Source organism: Bactrocera oleae, chromosome 2 (genome assembly GCF_042242935.1).
Source record: "Bactrocera oleae isolate idBacOlea1 chromosome 2, idBacOlea1, whole genome shotgun sequence".
In the NCBI taxonomy this organism is placed as follows: Eukaryota; Metazoa; Arthropoda; class Insecta; order Diptera; family Tephritidae; genus Bactrocera; species Bactrocera oleae.
The window spans coordinates 4,363,538-4,382,508 of NC_091536.1; the positions used below are offsets into that span (position 1 = coordinate 4,363,538).

At 37.2% G+C, this 18,971-nt stretch overlaps 4 protein-coding genes across 5 annotated transcripts in view; 2 read left to right on the forward strand and 2 right to left on the reverse strand.

The window, feature by feature from the left end:
- The window catches only part of Ino80 (chromatin-remodeling ATPase INO80), a 68,395-nt gene that overhangs the window by 2,160 nt on the left and 47,264 nt on the right, over window positions 1-18,971 (forward strand). For both annotated transcript variants that reach the window (XM_014240645.3, XM_070107195.1), the window contains exons 5-10: window positions 14-1,052; window positions 1,118-1,318; window positions 1,380-1,557; window positions 1,624-2,000; window positions 2,064-2,325; window positions 2,388-2,555. In XM_014240645.3, the coding sequence (XP_014096120.2) occupies window positions 14-1,052; window positions 1,118-1,318; window positions 1,380-1,557; window positions 1,624-2,000; window positions 2,064-2,325; window positions 2,388-2,555 (2,225 nt within the window). The remainder of the gene's footprint in view (window positions 1-13; window positions 1,053-1,117; window positions 1,319-1,379; window positions 1,558-1,623; window positions 2,001-2,063; window positions 2,326-2,387; window positions 2,556-18,971) is intronic.
- LOC106621694 (uncharacterized) lies at window positions 4,586-5,742 on the forward strand. The gene has a single exon (XM_014240649.3). It carries the CDS (start codon window positions 4,727-4,729, stop codon window positions 5,615-5,617), a length of 891 nt encoding a protein of 296 aa, XP_014096124.2. The 5' UTR covers window positions 4,586-4,726; the 3' UTR covers window positions 5,618-5,742.
- On the reverse strand, window positions 6,868-10,463 carry LOC106621693 (putative serine protease K12H4.7). The gene is made up of 6 exons (XM_014240648.3): window positions 10,162-10,463; window positions 9,901-10,082; window positions 9,579-9,814; window positions 9,276-9,507; window positions 9,033-9,196; window positions 6,868-7,432 (listed from the first exon to the last, which is right to left on the reverse strand). Exons 1-6 carry the CDS (start codon window positions 10,429-10,431, stop codon window positions 7,029-7,031), a joined length of 1,488 nt encoding a protein of 495 aa, XP_014096123.1. The 5' UTR covers window positions 10,432-10,463; the 3' UTR covers window positions 6,868-7,028.
- Window positions 12,834-15,066, reverse strand: LOC106621692 (putative serine protease K12H4.7). Its single transcript, XM_014240646.3, has 7 exons — window positions 14,781-15,066; window positions 14,533-14,714; window positions 14,184-14,419; window positions 13,767-13,998; window positions 13,518-13,684; window positions 13,166-13,456; window positions 12,834-13,088 (listed from the first exon to the last, which is right to left on the reverse strand). Exons 1-7 carry the CDS (start codon window positions 15,003-15,005, stop codon window positions 12,925-12,927), a joined length of 1,497 nt encoding a protein of 498 aa, XP_014096121.1. The 5' UTR covers window positions 15,006-15,066; the 3' UTR covers window positions 12,834-12,924.

The following is an 18,971-nucleotide window of genomic DNA, read 5'->3' on the forward strand; positions in this document are numbered from 1 at the left end:
TAATCAATTGCAGGTGTAACCTGGCTCGCCAATCTCTATGACCAGGGTATTAGCGGCATACTTGCCGATGAGATGGGTCTGGGAAAAACGGTGCAATCCATTGCATTTCTCTGTCATGTGGCCGAGCGCTACGGTGTCTGGGGTCCATTTCTAATCATCTCGCCAGCGTCGACGCTGCACAACTGGCAGCAAGAGATGCAACGTTTTGTGCCCGACTTCAATGTCGTGCCCTATTGGGGCTCGCCGAATGAGCGCAAAATTTTGCGTCAGTTTTGGGAGCAAAAGGATCTGCACACGCGTGAGGCCAGCTTTCATGTGGTCATCACATCGTATCAACTGATCGTATCCGATTACAAATACTTCAATCGCATTAAATGGCAGTACATGGTGTTGGACGAGGCGCAGGCCATAAAGAGCGCCTCCTCCATGCGCTGGAAACTGCTGCTCGGTTTCAATTGCCGCAATCGGCTGCTGCTCAGCGGCACACCCATACAAAACAGCATGGCTGAGCTATGGGCACTCTTGCATTTCATTATGCCCACCCTCTTCGACTCGCACGATGAGTTTAACGAATGGTTCTCGAAGGATATTGAATCGCATGCGGAAAATAAGACGGGCATCGATGAAAAGCAAATATCTCGCCTTCATATGATACTCAAACCGTTCATGTTGCGGCGCATCAAAAAGGATGTGGAGAATGAGCTCTCCGATAAGATTGAGATTATGGTCTACTGCCCGCTAACCATACGCCAGAAACTGCTCTACATGGCTTTGAAGAAGAAAATACGCATCGAGGATTTGTTGCATTTAACTGGCGGTGGTGCGGGCAGCGCCGGTGATGGTCATCATTTCGATAAGAATTTCACATCGAATCTCATGAACTTGGTCATGCAGTTCCGTAAGGTATGCAATCATCCCGAACTCTTTGAGCGACGTGATGCCAAAAGCCCGTTTGCAATGCGCTGTGAAGAGTATGTGCTGCCGCGCTTGGTCTACGCCGAATGCCTGCTGCAACGCGGCTTATCCAACAAGCGGCATTTGTTGTACAACAGGTACGCACCCACCTTACTTATTTTCTAAGCAATTTTTGACAACTGTCTTTTTTTTTGCGCGCCAGTTACTCCATCTTCAAGGCGGCCTACTTGCATAGAACGCTCTTCAGTGAGCCGTTTGTCGGCAAAACCAAAAAGTCCAGTGAGCACTATGCGCGCTATGTGGACTTGAACGCCAGCGATAGTTGCTGTTTCAGTTTTGCGCGTTTGTGCGATCTCTCGCCACGCGATTTGGAGGATGTCACCATCAACGGGCTGATTGCTTAGTGAGTGCGCTGCTTTAACCTTAAGTTTGTACACAACTTTTAATAATTCACCACATTTTAGCATACTACACTATCGCCGCCGGTTGTTGCAATATGCTTTACTCGCCTACCGCCGTCAATGGTGGCCGCATTATAAATCCACGCGCTTTCAGTTGTTGGAACCGATGCTGGAGCAACCGCTGCAGCCCAGTTTTATGCTGCAACAAAGTTTGTTGCGTAATTTCCTCTTCACTGGTGTGGTGAGTATCTAAAAATTCATATTTGGACTGTCAATAAAACAGTAAATCAACTCTGAAAACCAACAGACGAGCCGAGAGAGTACTGTTTACGCCTTCGGTGCTTACAAAACGGTAAATATACAGGAAACAATCGAACATCGCGTTATACGCAGCAAACGCGTTGGTGATTCGACGCAAAAAATGGCGCACTTGCATTTTAATGAAGATTTGGATATAAAAACAGAATATGATTTGGAGACGAGCGTAGACGCTAGCAGCACGCCAACCAAGTCACATAAACCCACATCGAAGTACAAAGATGATATCAGCGCCAATGCCAAGTTGCTGCCCGAATTTCCGCACATGCCACGTACACCCACCGTATACCAGTGCGAGGCGCTCGAAATGCCGCGCTTTCTCTACGGACTCAGTCAGCGCGTGCAGGCTGTCAAGCGAAGCTTATAGTAAATATAATAATAATAATCCAGTTTACTTAAGTAAAAATCCACTTATCTTATTGCTTATAGTTGTGAGAGCCGCGACGCTGCTTGGTCTCAAATACGGCACCTGCAGTGCGAGAACTCCGTTGGTTTGCAGTTGGTGAACATTGCGCTGGAGCTGTGTCGTCCGCGCTATGGCTGGTCTTCGATTGTTGTGCCGGATAAGCAAACGCTCGTATCCGATGCCGGCAAATTAGCGGTGTTGGACAGCTTGCTGACGCGCCTAAAAGCGCAGGGTCACCGTGTGCTTATCTACTCACAAATGACGAAAATGATTGATTTGTTGGAGGTGCGTAGTGGCATAACTACTGCCAATTGTTGCGTCATTTAAAGTATTTTATGTTCCTTTAGGAGTACATGTGGCATCGCAAACATCGCTACATGCGCTTGGATGGTTCGAGCAAGATTTCAGCGCGTCGTGATATGGTGGCCGATTTCCAGACAAGGGAAGATATTTTTGTTTTTCTGCTATCCACACGCGCTGGCGGTTTGGGTATTAATTTAACGGCTGCGGATACGGTGAGTGCTATTTTTTTTTTTATAATTTATTATAAATTTTTTTTCGACTATGAGCGTAGTAAATTATTTATTGATAGAAAAGGTTTTACATTAACTCCTATTCGGTTGATTTCCCTCGATATTGTGTCGATATAAACTAAATATTTTCATTTAGTTTCTCGTAAATACTTTTGAAACCAACGTAGCAGTCTTTGAATAAGCAATATTAATTCTAACCACAAAAAATATAAGTATCAGTCTTCATCCATAATATTCGAAGCTATAATACCCTTCAGAGTTGCATTTCTTATAGCGTGAAATGGTATAAAAAAATCTTTATCTTTTTGATAGGTTAGTTTGAATACCAGCTATATGTTATAGTGGTCCAATCTGAACAATATGGTACGCAATAATCTATAGCAAATGTCATGAAGATAACTTGTCTAATAAAAAAGTGTGCCGTGTGCAAAATTTCATCGACATTTTCAAGCTGTTTGTAGGTACAGTCTGTACTCCTTCGTGCTGGTGGTAAATAGGGTGACTGTGGACTTAGTAGAGCGTGGTTGCGAGATTCCTATCAGAAAAGAAAAGAAAAGAGAAAATTCTTAAAGATAGCCGTTTACCTTTACACAAAATTTGAGCTATTCGAGTGCCCGACTCCATCGTACAATCGTCCGCTCATGAGATCATAGGATTCGAGATATAGAAATTACAAGAAGTGTGAGAGATTACACTATGCTGAACTTCCTGATTAATTAAGAGTTCGCTCAGATAATTTATAGTCCATCTCTTTAGCGCATGAAGTAGTATACATTTTTCAACGAGGTTATCCTCTCACAGGGCATAATTGATTTCGGTCACTATTTATCTAGGCGCTTATGATAATAGTCCGCTAGACTCAGAGCGTGAGTGAAGGTCGGGAGTAATAAGACATATCGTATAACCTTCGAATTGAAATTCTTCGTATGAGTCGAACGCTACTTGTTGTTGCGTAGACCATACGAGGTGTGTTCAAAGGAAAAGGTGAATTTTGATTTTTCGCGGACTGTGTACATTCGTATATCGATATTTATTTTTGTTATAATCGAACACATATGTCTATCATGTATCATGTGCTTGCATTAGGAGCCAATTTCGATTAGTATTTCGTTTTTAACAATAGAAAAGGTAAATAACGTTTTTGTGTGCTCTTCGATTTTTGACTTTTGAAAGAAATGAATGAAAGAATATGTATTAAATTTTGTTTTAAAAATTGAATAAAGTGCTCCAAGGCACTTGAAATGTTGACTGTCGCATTTGGTGAGTCCACTTTGTCTCAAAAAAATGTTTATAAGTGATACAAGCGCTTTACAGAAAGCCGAGAAGATGTTGACGATGAGCATCCTGAAGGTACGACCACGTCAACAAGCGAAAAAAATATCGAAACAGTGAAAAAAAAATTTTCTTGAAAATCGTCGAATCATTACTAGGGAAGTGGCAGAGGATGTTGGCTTATTAATCGGCCCATGCCATTAAATTTTCTCTAAGTTTTGGGCATGAAACGCGTGGCTGAGAGTGGCAGATCTGCATCACGATAATGCACCAGCTCACACATCAATGCCAAAAACAAAAGAGTAATCATGCCCCAACCATCGTATTCACCAGATTTATCGCCCGGCGGCTTTTTCCTATTACCAAAACTGAAGAAACCAATGAAAGGAAAGCGTTTTGCTACAATTGATGAAATCAAATCTGACTGGAAGAAAGAGCTGATGACCATACCGAAAAGCGCATTTCAGAAGTGCTTCGTGGATTGGACAAAGCGTTGGCACAAGTGTATTATATTCGAGGGTGATTACTTTGAAGGGGACAAAATAGATATTGATAAATAAATAAGTACTTTTCGAAAAAAATCAAAATTAACTTTTTTCTTTGAAACCAACTCGTAGATCTAGTATTGAATGGAAACACATAGTTAAAAAACATAAAATATTAGATTAATAGATCTCTTCAAAATGGGTAGGCAACTATGTTTCCTACAACAAAAACAATTTCGGAAACTATTTCTTTTTGATTAATGCTCAAGCTGTTTGAAAAAGAAATATACACAACAACAAAAAGTGAAATTTGTTATTGTCAAAATTTGTTTATTTTTGCTTTAAACAAAATTTATTTACATGAAATAAACCATTTTGGTCAACATTTCCTTTAAAATGCGTTCCTTTCGAACGGCAAGTAAAGAGGCTAAGCGGTGTAAAGACCAACCAACCACTAGTCGTCGCTTTTCGCCCGATTGTCCGGTTGAAGTTTACAAGAACATTAAGAAACAACCGAAATTTCTACCCATGGGGCAGGGCGTGCCATTAGCACCGTTACATTGCCGCTTAGCACACAAGTTACGACTCGCCATCTACGAAGGCAACTCGGCAAATCTGCGACAAAATAGATTTCTGAAAACAGCAGTGCGCCGCGTCACCGAACAGGGTCTATCCATGAATGAAGCTGAGCAAATCATCAAGACTTACGCCGATACGCGCACCACATTACACCGTCAGCTGTTGCAAATACGTTGCAACCGTAAGATATTTCTCATCTGCACATTACGATCGGTGCTTTCGGCCGAACTGAAGTCACGTCTGTTACCGCTGATGCGGAACTATAATGCTAGCTTTGTACACGTTATGCACAACTTCTTCAGCAACGCTACTATCGAGGCGATCATCTCGTTACAGACCTCGTTGGATTTCAGTGATCTCGAGGGTTCGATAGCACGTGACGCGATCGCTTGTAAAGCGCAAAGCATTGAAATGGTCAACTACGAAACGGGCGCAGTCAACTTCAAATGCGACCCGAGCGAATTGGAAACTGTGCTGAAGGCAGTCAGTGCCAAAGGCTATACGGTGCTGCACACCGAATACGGTTTCAAGGCGAAGAGGTGCATAAAGCTTGATGAACGCGAACGTGAGGAGTATAAAAGGTTTCGCGCAAAGCTATCGAAAGCGCACGATTTCGATAAGTTTTTCGATAATGTAGCGCCGCAGGAGATCGTGGTTGAGGATGAGTCGGCTGTCATAAACGCCGACGCGATAGTTAAGACGGTGTAGTGTGGATTTTTTGGGAACAAGCCGCGTTTAACTTGCTGTTCTATTGACTAAATTTTCGCGAATATGTAGATTTTTCTCTATAAATTATGGCATCAATAAAATTTTAACAATTCTTTAATGTGAAAGTGCGTCATAAATACGTTACAAATTTTATGTAAACAAAGTTTGGGAAAATTCTAGTTTTCACATAAAATGTATTGAAATATAATATACAATTATTATTCAAATTTATTAAAAAAATTAAATGACTGTAACTACTTGTACAACTGGTCTCCAGTTAACCAATCCAATTAACTCGCTACTAAGTACTACCAGATTTCATGCTGCTGTCAGTGGAATGGTAACAAGTCGGTGCTCCACTCTCCTCGTGTCTTCTACTATTGGATAACTGGGCATCGCGGGAGCTGGGCTACCATCGGTTTTTGCTTTAGTGAGCTATTTGCCCTCAGTAAGGCTAGCCTCTCCCTAATTGTGGGGTTCTAACCGCGCTTGGCCATATCGGCGTTCACGCTGTGTGGTTTAGAATCTTACCGGATATCAGCTGCAGCAGCTGTATGGAAGAAGACGATGTGGATATATCTCAACACTTCCTTCTTGGTTGTCCTTCCTTTACGAGATCAAGGCTTAAACTCATACTTTCAGATATCTCACGAGGCTAAACCCCTATTCAAATTTGTTTACCGACTTATAAGATCGAATATAGGATTTTAATTTTTATGACTTCACAAAGGACTGTATATAGTAGTAGAAGTGTGATCCCATCTTGAGTGTCAGCCAACGAACTTAACCCCACTCTATTGAGATTTCACATTATCCAATGTCCAATTAATAAGGTTTACAAAGAAAACCGTCAAAACCATTTTTCAAAAATGAGAATTTGTGTTATCACTTCTTCAATGAAGTCACAAAATACTTCTAATTTTGTGAAGTGCTTATTAAATATGAGTTTAAGGTGGGCAGTGTAAAAATAAAGCTCGTATGCCGTCAACATGTAAATCTCATACAACCGATTTTTCAAAAAAAACATTTCGTGTTATAAATGCTCCAATTTAGTAGCTATAAACACAGAATTTTGTGAAATAGTTATTTCATAAGTATAGTGCTGATTTTCATACACATTTTCGAAAAAGTTGTCGTATTAGTTATCGCTGAGCAATAGCAATTTACCTAAAATAAATATGAAAATACAAAAACCTGATTATTACAGAAAAATGTTTTATTTATGACAATACTAAACTGAAAACACATACTTCAATGCAATAACCATAATTCATTTATATTTTATTCAATCAAGCGAATCAAAGCGCAATTGATATCACTAAACAGAGTGTCATTAATATTGTCCTAACAATACTACGAAAATAAATATATTTTATTGCTGTTGATTGCCGGTTGGCATTCGTTGCCATTTCTACGCGTCGGCCAACCATTGACGCACCAATTCGGCTATTTTCTCCTTTGAGGCACGCATCTCTGTCGTATCGGTGCTGCTAATCGAACGGAAATCGGCGCAATGCGACGTTAGCGGTAAGATGGTGGCGCCATAGTCGGCTGTATGGCCGACCGCACTCCATGGATCGAGACCGCCGTGTGTTTGATAAATATTTGTCACATTCGGTGAATAGCCGCCGAAATCCTCATTGGTCTGTGCAACTTTAGCGTTGATATTTTCATTGGTGTATTCATCGCCGAACACGTCTTTACACAGTGTTGTCGATAGTAGTGGGGGGAATTTGGTGCCGAAGGGTTGCTCAAGTGAGCTGGACGATTGATACCAACCGTATTCGTTACAGGTCTGATAGTACCAGGTGCGGCCTGAGGTGGAAAATAGTGGGAGAGTTATTATTTTCTAATAATATTTATTCAATTAAAGTTTATCTGCATATTTTATTTTTTAAACGCATTTTTTTCATTTAATAATTTTTTCTTTAATTATATTATTTTTATTTTATGTTTTAATTTATGCAAATTATTTACTTCTAAAATTAATACTTTTTTATTTATTATTTACTATTTTAAATTTTATATTTTCTTTGTTATATTTTACTTCAATTTTTTATTATTTTATTCATTTTTAAGCAATTTAACTTTATTCTTTTTTTATTTATTTAAGTTAATTTAATAAATACTGTATTTTATTTTGTATGCAAAAAGTAGGTAAAAAATAAAAAAAATTTAATTCGAATTCCACTTTAAATTGAAATTAATTAAGATTTTTCAACATTATTAATTAGCATTTATAGAAAATTTATTAATTTAAACTGACTTAATTAATATAATAATAAAATAATGACCGTTTCTAATATTTAATGTGATTGCTTTCTTGACATATGGTATATTGTATAAACATTTTTTAATATTTATTTTTTGTAGTTTTAATTAGGTTTATTTAAAATATTAAAATTAAGATTAAATTTAATTTTAAAAATTTTTAATTAAATAAGTTTAATTTTTTATTTAACTAACTATTAAAATATAAATTAAAATAACTAAAAATTAAATTAAATTAAAAAATAAATTAAAATTAAGTTTAATTAAGATTAACGTAATTAAAACGACCAGTATTGCAAATAATGCATTAAAAAAATTAAATTAACATTTAAATTAAATTTTTATTTTATTTTGTAACTCCAATACGGGATTAAAAAATAAATAAAATTCCACATAAAATAAAAAAATTTCAATACCTAGCATATAATTAAGAATAAAAAAAAATTGTTTTAGTAAAACTATTTTTTCGCTTTCGTTAATTAATTAATTTAAACTTAAATTTTTTAATAACTGTTTTCAGGGTTTCGAATTTTTTATACCAAAAACTTGGCGGTAAAAATTAAATTTTCTGTTTCTAATCGCGATGTTGGGATTAAAAATTAAAAATTTTATTTTTCAATATCAATGAAGTACCGGAACGCGAAAAAATAGTATATCTAAAACAATTTTTTTTTATTCTTAATTATATGCTAGGTATTGAAATTTTAGGTATTAAAATTTTCATTAATTATTTTTCTTATTTTTTGATTTTTTTTCCAACCCATTAATTTTTTTTTTTTTATTTTCACGAACTATTGTTATTGTTTCTTATTAATTATTTTTTTTTTATTTTCAGTCTTTTTTGTTTTATTTATCAAATTAGTTCCACTGAACTTAATTATAAAGCGGATATTAAATAATTAAATTTAGTTTTATTTAATATTTTTTAACATAATTTATTTTATATATTTATACTTCTTGATTTTTCGATATTTCTTATAATTTTTTCACTCTATAAAATTTATTGTATTTCATTCAATTAAATTATAAATTAATTTTTTAATTTATCGTTTTCTGCATGTTATTGTTATTATTTTATAATATAAATTATAAAATGCCAATATCACGTAATATTTAATGTCAACTATTATTCATGCGTACTCACTTGCTCCTTGTGCATATGTGGAGTCCATGTAATAGCTCAATGTGTCCTTATAGCTGAGGTCAACACACCCTGAGCCGGCATATTGCAATAGGAAGTTCGCTATGGCTACGACATCATCCTCCTGAGCAAGCAAATAGTCACAAAGAGCTGGTACATCATCGCCGCTAGAAATAGTTAGTATTTTCTTAAACGTAATATCTTTTATAGACCCCCTCTCTCATATAAATGTCGCACTCAACCTACATCTGATATTGTACAATTCCAGAGAAGAGATTCGATATGCTTGAAAATAGCGTCCACACGTCCAAGTCATTATGTTCGTCGAAATTGTTGCAAATCTTCATCATGGCCTTTACCTCGGCAGCGCGGCCATCCCGTATCATAGTCTCTAAAGATTGTATGCCATTTTGCACACGATTGTAGCACTGCTCGCTACCCAATTCGCGTAGAGCGCGGCCAACGACTTCTTTGTACTCTATATGGTTAGACGAATATTTTTCTTTTATATGAAAAGTCATTGCTTAGCAATTTTTGCATTGAATATACCTCTGAAGTCCACTTTAGCCAAAAGCGGCGCGCTTGAGGCCCAGCCACCGGTTAAAAGCTCTGGATATAAGTGCTTGAACCACACAACCATGCTCGCAGCATATGAGCCGCCAGCCATTATAACCTTTGAATTCGCCAAACCCGGATAGTTCTCACGTTGGTATGTAATGAAGTGTGCCAAATCGGCGAGCGCCTGCTTGACGTGCAAATATTTCAAGTTATCGACAGTGATGTCGCTAAAGAGATTACCAAAGTCCGATAGTTTTGTTTTTGCATACAAATTTTATATATAGACCAATTCGGCAATGGCCCTGCCACTTACCTTGTTGGGCGACTTGCGCCGTAGTAACGGTGCTCAGTATAGAAAAGTATGCCGTTATGCTCCTTTGCCATGTCGACAAAGTGACCACGTGTTATAGAGCTCGATGATATGGTCCATTCCCCACCGACGTAAATGAATATCGGTCCACCCGCCGTAAAATATTCATCGTTCTCCATATAACGCTACATAAACAAGGGAAAAAAGAAATTCCCAAAATTAAATATTTTCCACTAGCACGATTTCATTGCCTTAATTCTTCACCATTTGCCATGTCTCTTCATTAGCGTCATCGAATTGATCCAATTTTTGTTCGATCGTGTTGGTGCTCAATCTAGGGCTAGCTGCGCGATTGAGCGCCTTGCCTACGGGTGGCTCACGTTGCAAATATCTCAAACTCTGCACATAAAGACTGCCCTTGGAATCGGTCACATTGAAGAAGTCCGCTCGCAGTTTATCCAAATTAAATTTGGCCGTGACCGTGGTCGCGTACAGCGCGAAAACCAACACAAAAAGTAATTGCACCGACCTCATTTTGTCAAATGACCGTCCCTGATTTTTAATCCAGCTATAAATACCTTCGGTAGGCGACGTGTCCACCATTGCGATTATGCTTTATATTTCCTCGTAAGTATTCGGTAACTTTATTGGCCCCACTCTGATAAGAGGAGGCTGATTATTCTTGTGCTTAACTAGTTTTTATAGCCAGCACTTATCGTTTTCAGGCAACATTGGTGTTCCCACCGGCAATACCCGTATTGATATACATTTAATTGAACTATGATTTATGGATCATGCAAAAGTAAAATAGTATATTTTTTTTTTTAACGATCTAAATAGTTTATACTGTCTCTGATATATACCAGCGTCAACTGTGATCTAAAACTTCGGGTGATTGTACGTTGGTCTTCAAGGCTGGCTGGTTGTCGGTGCGAATTTCGATCTTAAGACAGATTATATTGTCATTACGCTTGATTTTTCCGATGTATTTCAAACTAGAGAAGTTGGAACCGATCGGATCGTGTCGGTGCAGATTTGATATTTTTCTCGAACTTTTCAAATCTTAAAAGGTCAGTTGTTTAAATTTAAAGCAGCTTTACATGATGTCTATACTAAAAACAAGAAAAAACGTCTACTTCAGTTGCACCGAAGCTATAATACCCTTCGCAAATACAATAGAAGAGCTTGATTTTGAACAATCAGTTTATATGCTATAGTAATAATATAGCTATATGCTATAGTAATCCGATCTGAACCTGTACAATTTTTTTGGAGATTGCATCATAACCTTAGACAAAAATCCATGTCAAATTTCTTGAAGATACCTCGTGAAATGAAAATGTAGGGTACAACAAGATTTTATTTATGTCTTCGGTTTCATGGAACTAATAGCGAATGTACACGAAGTTCAAACAATCACCTTGGAAACCATTATTAATGTCGATACTAATAAATCCGTTGATTATTCCTGAATGCTCATATTGATTATAAAATCTCAAAAATGTGACTGAATATAATATTCTTATTGCGCTTATGTTAACTCTGAGTTTCATGGTGTATGATAGCTACATATGGTACATACTACCCGAGTTAATCGACAAGCTGATTTTAGCTACTCTTTTATTCCATCAATCTGATTGGACTAAACGCTGTCAGTTGTTTCATCAGCTTGAAGGTAGATTGCTGCAGACGTCTATACAATAATAGACGCATCAGTAGGCCTGAGTTAGGAGCACTGAAGTTTGAGCTGCTATTATACTGCAGCGCAGTTAAAAACATTTTTCTGGGAGTGTTGCCAACTGTTTAAAATTTTTATTTCGATAAAATCAGTAAATAAATTATTGCTGCGTACATGGTATAAGATTATATATTAAAGACCTAAGACCTTTGAAAAGACCTGTATACCTATATAATATGTACATATTTTTGAAAAGGACATACAATTCTATAACTCAGAAGTTGACCGATTTGTTCGGTAAAAAATCAGCCAAATCCGCTGGGTTCCAGATATTTGGTATCTGTGTCTGTGAAAAGTTATAGACCGATCCCGACAATTTTTGGGCACAAGAATAAATACCTTAAGGGCACTACTTGTGCAAAGTTTTATTCCGATATATTAATTGGTGCTCGATTTGTATAATGGTAGTGAAAGAATCAGATTGAATTCAAAGTTGGGTTATATGGAAGTAGGCGTGGTTGTAGTCCGATTTCTCCCATTTTCACAGTGTATGATAGGAATGGTTGAGTAATAATACCAAATTTAATTAAAGGGCGACCTAAAAATGCCACGTCTATTGTCTAATTTTTACACTTGCTCCTATAAAACTCTTTTCCATCATCTTGTTTGTGAAATTTAATGCTTGTAGCGTATTTATTTAGTGAGTTATTGCGCTTTAAGTAGTTTTCAACATAACCTTTATATGGAGAGTAGGCGTGGTTATTATGTGATTTTTCAGTTAGATTTAACGGTTTGGAAGAGATGTACATTAAACCATTTAGGAGGCGGGACCATGCCCACTTTTAAAAAGTGTTTGCCAACAGGTGACCCTTGCTATTGCGATCCTCTGTACCAAATTATTATGCTAATTTAGTGCTTAGGTATGATACTTTATAGGTTTTGGTTTAATGGCGTTTTGTGGGCGCGGCTGTGGTCCGATTACCCCCATCTGCAATACCGACCTATCTAGGGTGCCAAGAAACATATGTAGCAACTTTCATCCAATTGTCTCAAGTTATCGCTTGTACAGACGGACGGACAGACAGACAATCACTCGAAATTCTAAGTCGATTATTTTTAGGTGACACAAACAACCGTTAGGTGAACAAAACTATTATACTCTGCAGCTACATGTTGCAAGAGTAAAAAATAGTGCCGGTATTTTCGAATATATTATATGTACCTATAGTGTTATCTTAACCATAAATTAAACAAAAACTCAGTTTCATTGTTTTCAATTTTATTGGCACACGCCGCCGGCAATGAATCCGTTAACTAACAATGTTTTTAAAATACTACAATTAATTACGTTATTTGCTCAAATAGGTTTTCGCTTTATTAGCCACGCTATCGCTACCGTTATCAGTGCTGCCGATCCATTCGCGCACCAACTGGGCGAATTTTTCCTTTGACGCACGCATTTCGGCGCTGTCACTATCGCTGATCGAGCGTAAATCTTTGCAATGCGCATAAACTGCGAGAAAGCCATAAAAATATGTAATTATCAAAAGGTATTCCAGAAAAGTAAAAGTAATAATTTTCAACACTTACGCGGTACAATCGTTGCCTCGGTGGCATTCTGTATGCCCATTGCGCGCCATGGATCCAGTTGACCGTGTGTAAAGTAAACATTCTCGACATTTGGTTCCAATCCACCGAAGAGTTGATTGGTGGCCGCCACCTGTTGGACTATGTATTCGATGGAGAAGCGTTCGCCGTAGATATCCTCACACATTTGCAAGTAGAGATCCACAGGGAATTTAGTGCCGAAAGGTTGTTGCGTAGATCTGGACGTCTGATACCAACCGAACTCATTGCAGGTCTGATAAACCCACTGACGCACTGGAAGCAAATCAATTGCCATTAAAAATAAGTTGGGATAATGTTGCTTTACACTATTTACTTATGTTATCATCGAAGGTGGAGTCCATCATGGTGGCTATAATGGCTTTATAGGTTAGTTGATTGCAAGAAGCACTACCGAATTGCGTTAATAAATACCCAGCAACACCGCTTATATCAGTTTCGCCTTCCATAATTTTACTGCAGACACGTTCGATTTGGCCAGTGCTAAGTGGGGTAAGGGGGAAAGTGAACGTTCGCAAAGCAATTATATAAATTTATTTATTCCTCTTGCCATCTCGGCACTCACTTGTGTGTCTGCACAACGCCTGCAAAAATATCGGAAATCTCGCTGAACAAGGTCCACAAGTCCAAATCGTTGTACTCATCGAAAGCGGCGCAAAGTTTCAGTATTGCTTTCACTTCGGCACCTCGTTTGTTAGCGAACAATCTCTCCATTTCGGCAATACCATTTTGAATTCGGTTATAACAGCCTTCGCCACCGACTAAGCGAATGGACTGGCCGGTAACCTCCTTATATTCTATGGCAAAGTAAAAAAATTCAGTTAAAAATTAAAGAAGCTCCTTAACTTCTTGTTGTAGTAGCTGCTAGTGGAAATGGCCATAAATGAAAAATTTGAGGGTCTGTCAAGACTGCACACGGTTTTCTAACTTATATCTACCACGTATTTATAATTGTTATTAATTTTACATCTACTTTACTTACCGTAAAAATTGATCTTAGCAAAGAGTGGCGCACTCGAAGCCCAAGCACCTGTCGCCAACTCAGGATACAATTTCTTGAACCATGTCACCATTGTAGCCGAATAGGATCCACCGGCGAGTATAACCTTCGAATTGGCAGCGCCGGGTATGGTTGCACGCATATGCTCAATGAAATGCGCCAAATCTGCCAAAGCTTGACGTACGTCTAGGTATCGGATGTTCTCATTGTCCATATTACTGAAAGGATAGAAATAAAATATGTTGTTAAATATATGTATATCTCCAATTTCTTCTCATAACATGGATTTTATATCCATATTGTGCGTTCTCCATCTCGAACTACTACCCACCTTGTCGGATAGCTTTGGCCGTAGTAACGGTGTTCGGTGTAGAAAAGATAACCATTATGCTCTTCGGCCAAGTCATAGAAGTGTCCGCCCGTGACATAACCAGGGGTTATTTCCCATTCACCGCCGACAAATATGAAAAAGGGACTGCCCTGCATGTAGAATTCATCATTCGCTATATAACGCTGTGGAACGACAAGAAAAAATATGCTTAAGAACTTCCCAATACATTCTTAACTGTGCTCCCCCACCATTTGCCATGTGCGTGTTTCGGTTTCATTGAAATTATCCAACTTTTGTTCGATCTCCAAATACTCTATATTGGCGCGATTCTGCGTCGCCGGCTCAGGTGGTGGCGGTTCCTGATGCAGCTGTCTAAAGGTACGCTCGAAAATTGTTTCGTCCTTAGTCGCTGTAACGACGCTGATCAAGGCAAACACCACGGCCAAGACTGTAAATCCTCGTGCCCAACTCATTTCTTCTTTTTTTGTCTGCCCTCCGCCGTTGTCGCGATACGACTACTTAAGTTTTATTCTTGCCGTTATGAGCTTGTACTTAGACTAACTCAGTTAACGGTATATTATTTATGGCATACATTACATCTTATCACCAAATTGTGCCGATTTTGTTTTACGTATTTCCCATGCTCAAGTGCCCTGCTAATCGCATTCATGTGGCGTTTTAGCACACTATTTCAGCTAGAAGCAACGTCTAACGTATTCAAAGTCTCACTTAGTCTAGCATGTTTGCATTTACTGTGGCCTTTATTCGTAATTTATTTCTCATTAATTAATCTAGTCATTTCAGCCATATCATATTAGACTAAGTATATGCACATACAGGGTGATTCATATAACTGTTTCTTTTAAGATCTAAAAACAAATTTTATTTCTAACGGTATACTAATTTATTAATGTCCTTTCTCGACTATTTCGGGACGTTTTTTGTACCATTTACAAAGTTCTCGAGACATTTCGTGAAGATTTTTGGATAAATCTAATAGATGTCTCCCTTTATATTCCTGACTAGTAGAGTGTATTGTTCGCATTGTTCCGTTCCCCGCGGCAATACACAATGATCCATTAAACTGTACTGAAATGTAGAGTTTACTGTGCCGATGATACGATTACCGAACCTGTCGCGAAAACTATTGATTGCAGTATAGCATTCTGCAGTATATAAATTTCGCCCTGCCTCTACAAAAAAATTGGGACTAAGTTGTCAGTCTTCATGTCTGACTTTTATATTTCCCCAAATAGTTAGCGATAATTCAGGAGTTTTATGAAAAAAGTCAATGTTTCTAGGCTGATTATTGTAGCGGCTAAAAAGGTTTCCTAAGTAGTTATGAGGATGCTGTTGAGTTGACAGTCCTTTACCAGTTATAATTCAGATCCGTTCTGGTTACATCGCTCCAGCTGTCGTGGGAACGGTTTCTGGATTGAACCACACTTTCGGTTAAGCCAGTATTGCCATTGTAGTTGTGTGCATAGCTAGGACCCTAAATGTTGTCTACTAAAATACCAATCTTTGTGGGAAGACTCGTTGTTAGCTTGTTAAACACCACTTATCCTTCACCTCTTAATCACGGAGTTTATAGTTGCGCATGCTGATTAACTAATTGATCACATTCCAAGTGATTTTAACAAAAATGTCTGCCTTATTTGACTTTAAAATAACTTAACACTTCATAAATTCAAGTTCTATAGTAGCTTATAATAATCTCTTACTATTTCTTATCACTTTTTTATAAGATATGGTACTGCTTAATAACGGGTAGTGCGACGTGTACTTGATACGTGACTATAAGTGGTTCCACACACTTAAATTGTTGGACATTAGATTAAAATAATCATTGTTGATATCAATTAGGTTATCTAAACAGTTATCTATTTTCTATTAGCTTCGATACTAGCAATTGTTAGCTATGGTATATAGGAGTGGGTTTTTCAATTGTTTATTCCGGTATACCGTGTTGTTTAAATGTATGTATGTATAGTCCTTAGTAGCCGGTTTTATGAACCTTTCTTGAATATTTTCCTTTTTCAGAAAGTTACTCTGAAAATTACACTGACAATTTGTCAAAAAGGTACGAAACTATTTTCGTTAAGACACTTAAGTGGAGTATTTGGTTTCTTTTCCAGTTCCAGTTTCAATATTTCTAAATCTGTTTTAGTTTTAGGTGATAGGTTTAGAGGATTACCTAATGCGCTACTTCTGAGCGGGTAAATTTCAGAGTCCTCGACATTTCATGGGGAAAATCAACAAATATCAATCGGGTGAAGTCGGGCATCGCCGAAGAATTTCGTCAACAACTTTCCGTGCTAACGCAACATTATACGTAACTCGATAACATGCCAATCTAAATGTGAATAAAAAATTCCTAAAAAAATATACCTATGAATCGTTTTCCAAAAAATCTTATAATCTTTTTTGGATTAAAACTCCAATTGTTAAATCCCACAAAATAGAGATTGAGACCGCTCAGTTTGGAAGAAGCCTGCTGTAAAAACGTCCATATAGAAAGTTACAGTTACCATGTATTAAAAAAGCTGTGAGTTGAAGTTTTGAAATTTTTCGATGCTCATAAATCTTTAAGCAGCGTGTGTTCGTATTGAATGGACTTCTCCCAATATACTCATTCTTCGAAAAGACGCAATGTTAACTAGAATTAGTGGGAACTCAAAACAATATTAAGTCTTAAGAAAGGTTAGGGCTCAAGTTGAGAATAACGTGTTTCTCAAATCCTACGTCATTTTCTAAAAGTACTTCGACTGGAGAACCAAAATGTTTTCACAATGCGGACTTTCTTTTTGTATATTAGTAACATTTTCTCTCATCTCTTAAACAAGAATATGATTCTCCAATGGTTACAGAAAAATTTAAGTATTTTAGATATCAAATTGGGAACCATTTATATATTTATTTCTGAAAAGGAAATATTTCTTCGATGTTTTCGGGAGTTTTCGATACAGTTATTCTATGATTACATGTTTCTCTTTTAGCAGACACGAACTTTGTAATTATAGCTGTTTTTTGAACTTGTACAGATGAGGTTAAATGAAGCTGATTAAATGCTGGGAGAGAGTCAGGTCTTGCAGTAAAGGAAAACTGTTTTAAACTATGACTGTTTGAATTGATTCTCGTCAGATCTTGTTCTTATTATGCATGATCCACTCGATATACTTGCCATAAAGCTTAAAATCAAATCAAATACCTTTGACATATAGCTGAGTACTAGTTTAGAGGATTAAGATATTAATTTCTCCTTAGGACTGAAATATATTTCAAATGATCGTTGTGGGAAAAAAATGAGCAAACCTTTGCATGCAATGCTTTTTTTTTGTCATACATTTGCATAAATCCTTATTTGATTAGATTTGATTTGGAGACCATTTCGAACGGAAGTCTGCGTAATGCGCTGAACAATAATGTAATCTGTAATGCACACTTCAGTACTTCAAATGCTGCCGCTCTACGTGAATCTAAAGCAAACGAAGAACACGTGTTTAAGCATGCAAAACACGGCTTGCAATGCGAAAGAAAATCAAATCTGCCGAATTGAGGCGTCTTGTAACTAATTATATGTGTAACTGATAATAAAGGAAAACTAGAATTTCTAAGGAAATCCAGCAAGATATAAAGAGCAACAGGAAGTGCAAGTAACGAACAAAAAATAAATTTCTCTAAGATCTCATTGAACGTTTATTGAATATTAAAATATTATTAAATCATTACAACCCTTTAAAGTGAACACTGGCACTCACACATATACAGCCACGCACACACACATTTGGCTATTATGAAGCGGAAGTAATGCTACTACAAAGTGTCGGAGTACTTACAGCTCGCATGAAGTGAGGGATTAAGCGAATTTTCAAAAGGCTTGTTGCAAGGAAGTAGATACATATACATAACTACTTATAATATACATACATGCATACCTATTGAGTATCTGCATGCAAAACAAGCATTTCAACATCAATATACATATGTTAGTGCCGTTTCAGAGAGGGATGCAAAAGAGTCTGATCTTTTTCAAATTTTCTTTTGGTGTCGCTCTGGGCATTCACACGGTCAAAAAGAGTCCAGCAACTCGAGTCTAGTTTTTCTGCATTCCTTTTCACAAAATGTTCGTAAATATTTGTGCGGTTCGACTGCGCAACACCGCGCAACACTGCATGCTGCGTATTTCATTTGTATGTTGAGATGATGGTCACACATTTTGCTTGCAATGAATTACCATGAATATGGTAGAACAATATGCATAATACAAGTACCTACCCGCTAAATAGTTTCAAAAAAATACTAAAGACGGGAATTCCCTAATCCACAAGAATGTATTGAATATCCGCAACTAATATTTTCAAGGCCAAATTTATAATAGCAATTTCCTAATCTTTAAGTATTAAAAACTCATAATTTCTTTACTGCGTATTAAAAAT

Coding starts and splice junctions, on each gene's coding strand:
- LOC106621694 (XM_014240649.3), top strand. CDS start 4,727: ATGCGTTCCTTTCGAACGGCAAGTAAAGAGGCTAAGCGGTGTAAAGAC.
- LOC106621693 (XM_014240648.3), bottom strand. CDS start 10,431: ATGAGGTCGGTGCAATTACTTTTTGTGTTGGTTTTCGCGCTGTACGCG. Junction 10,083..10,161: donor ATGAAGAGACATGGCAAATG/GTGAAGAATTAA, acceptor TTGTTTATGTAG/CGTTATATGGAGAACGATGA. Junction 9,815..9,900: donor GGCGCAAGTCGCCCAACAAG/GTAAGTGGCAGG, acceptor TAATCTCTTTAG/CGACATCACTGTCGATAACT.
- LOC106621692 (XM_014240646.3), bottom strand. CDS start 15,005: ATGAGTTGGGCACGAGGATTTACAGTCTTGGCCGTGGTGTTTGCCTTG. Junction 13,999..14,183: donor TGCTAAGATCAATTTTTACG/GTAAGTAAAGTA, acceptor ACTTTGCCATAG/AATATAAGGAGGTTACCGGC. Junction 13,685..13,766: donor GGCGTTGTGCAGACACACAA/GTGAGTGCCGAG, acceptor TACCCCACTTAG/CACTGGCCAAATCGAACGTG.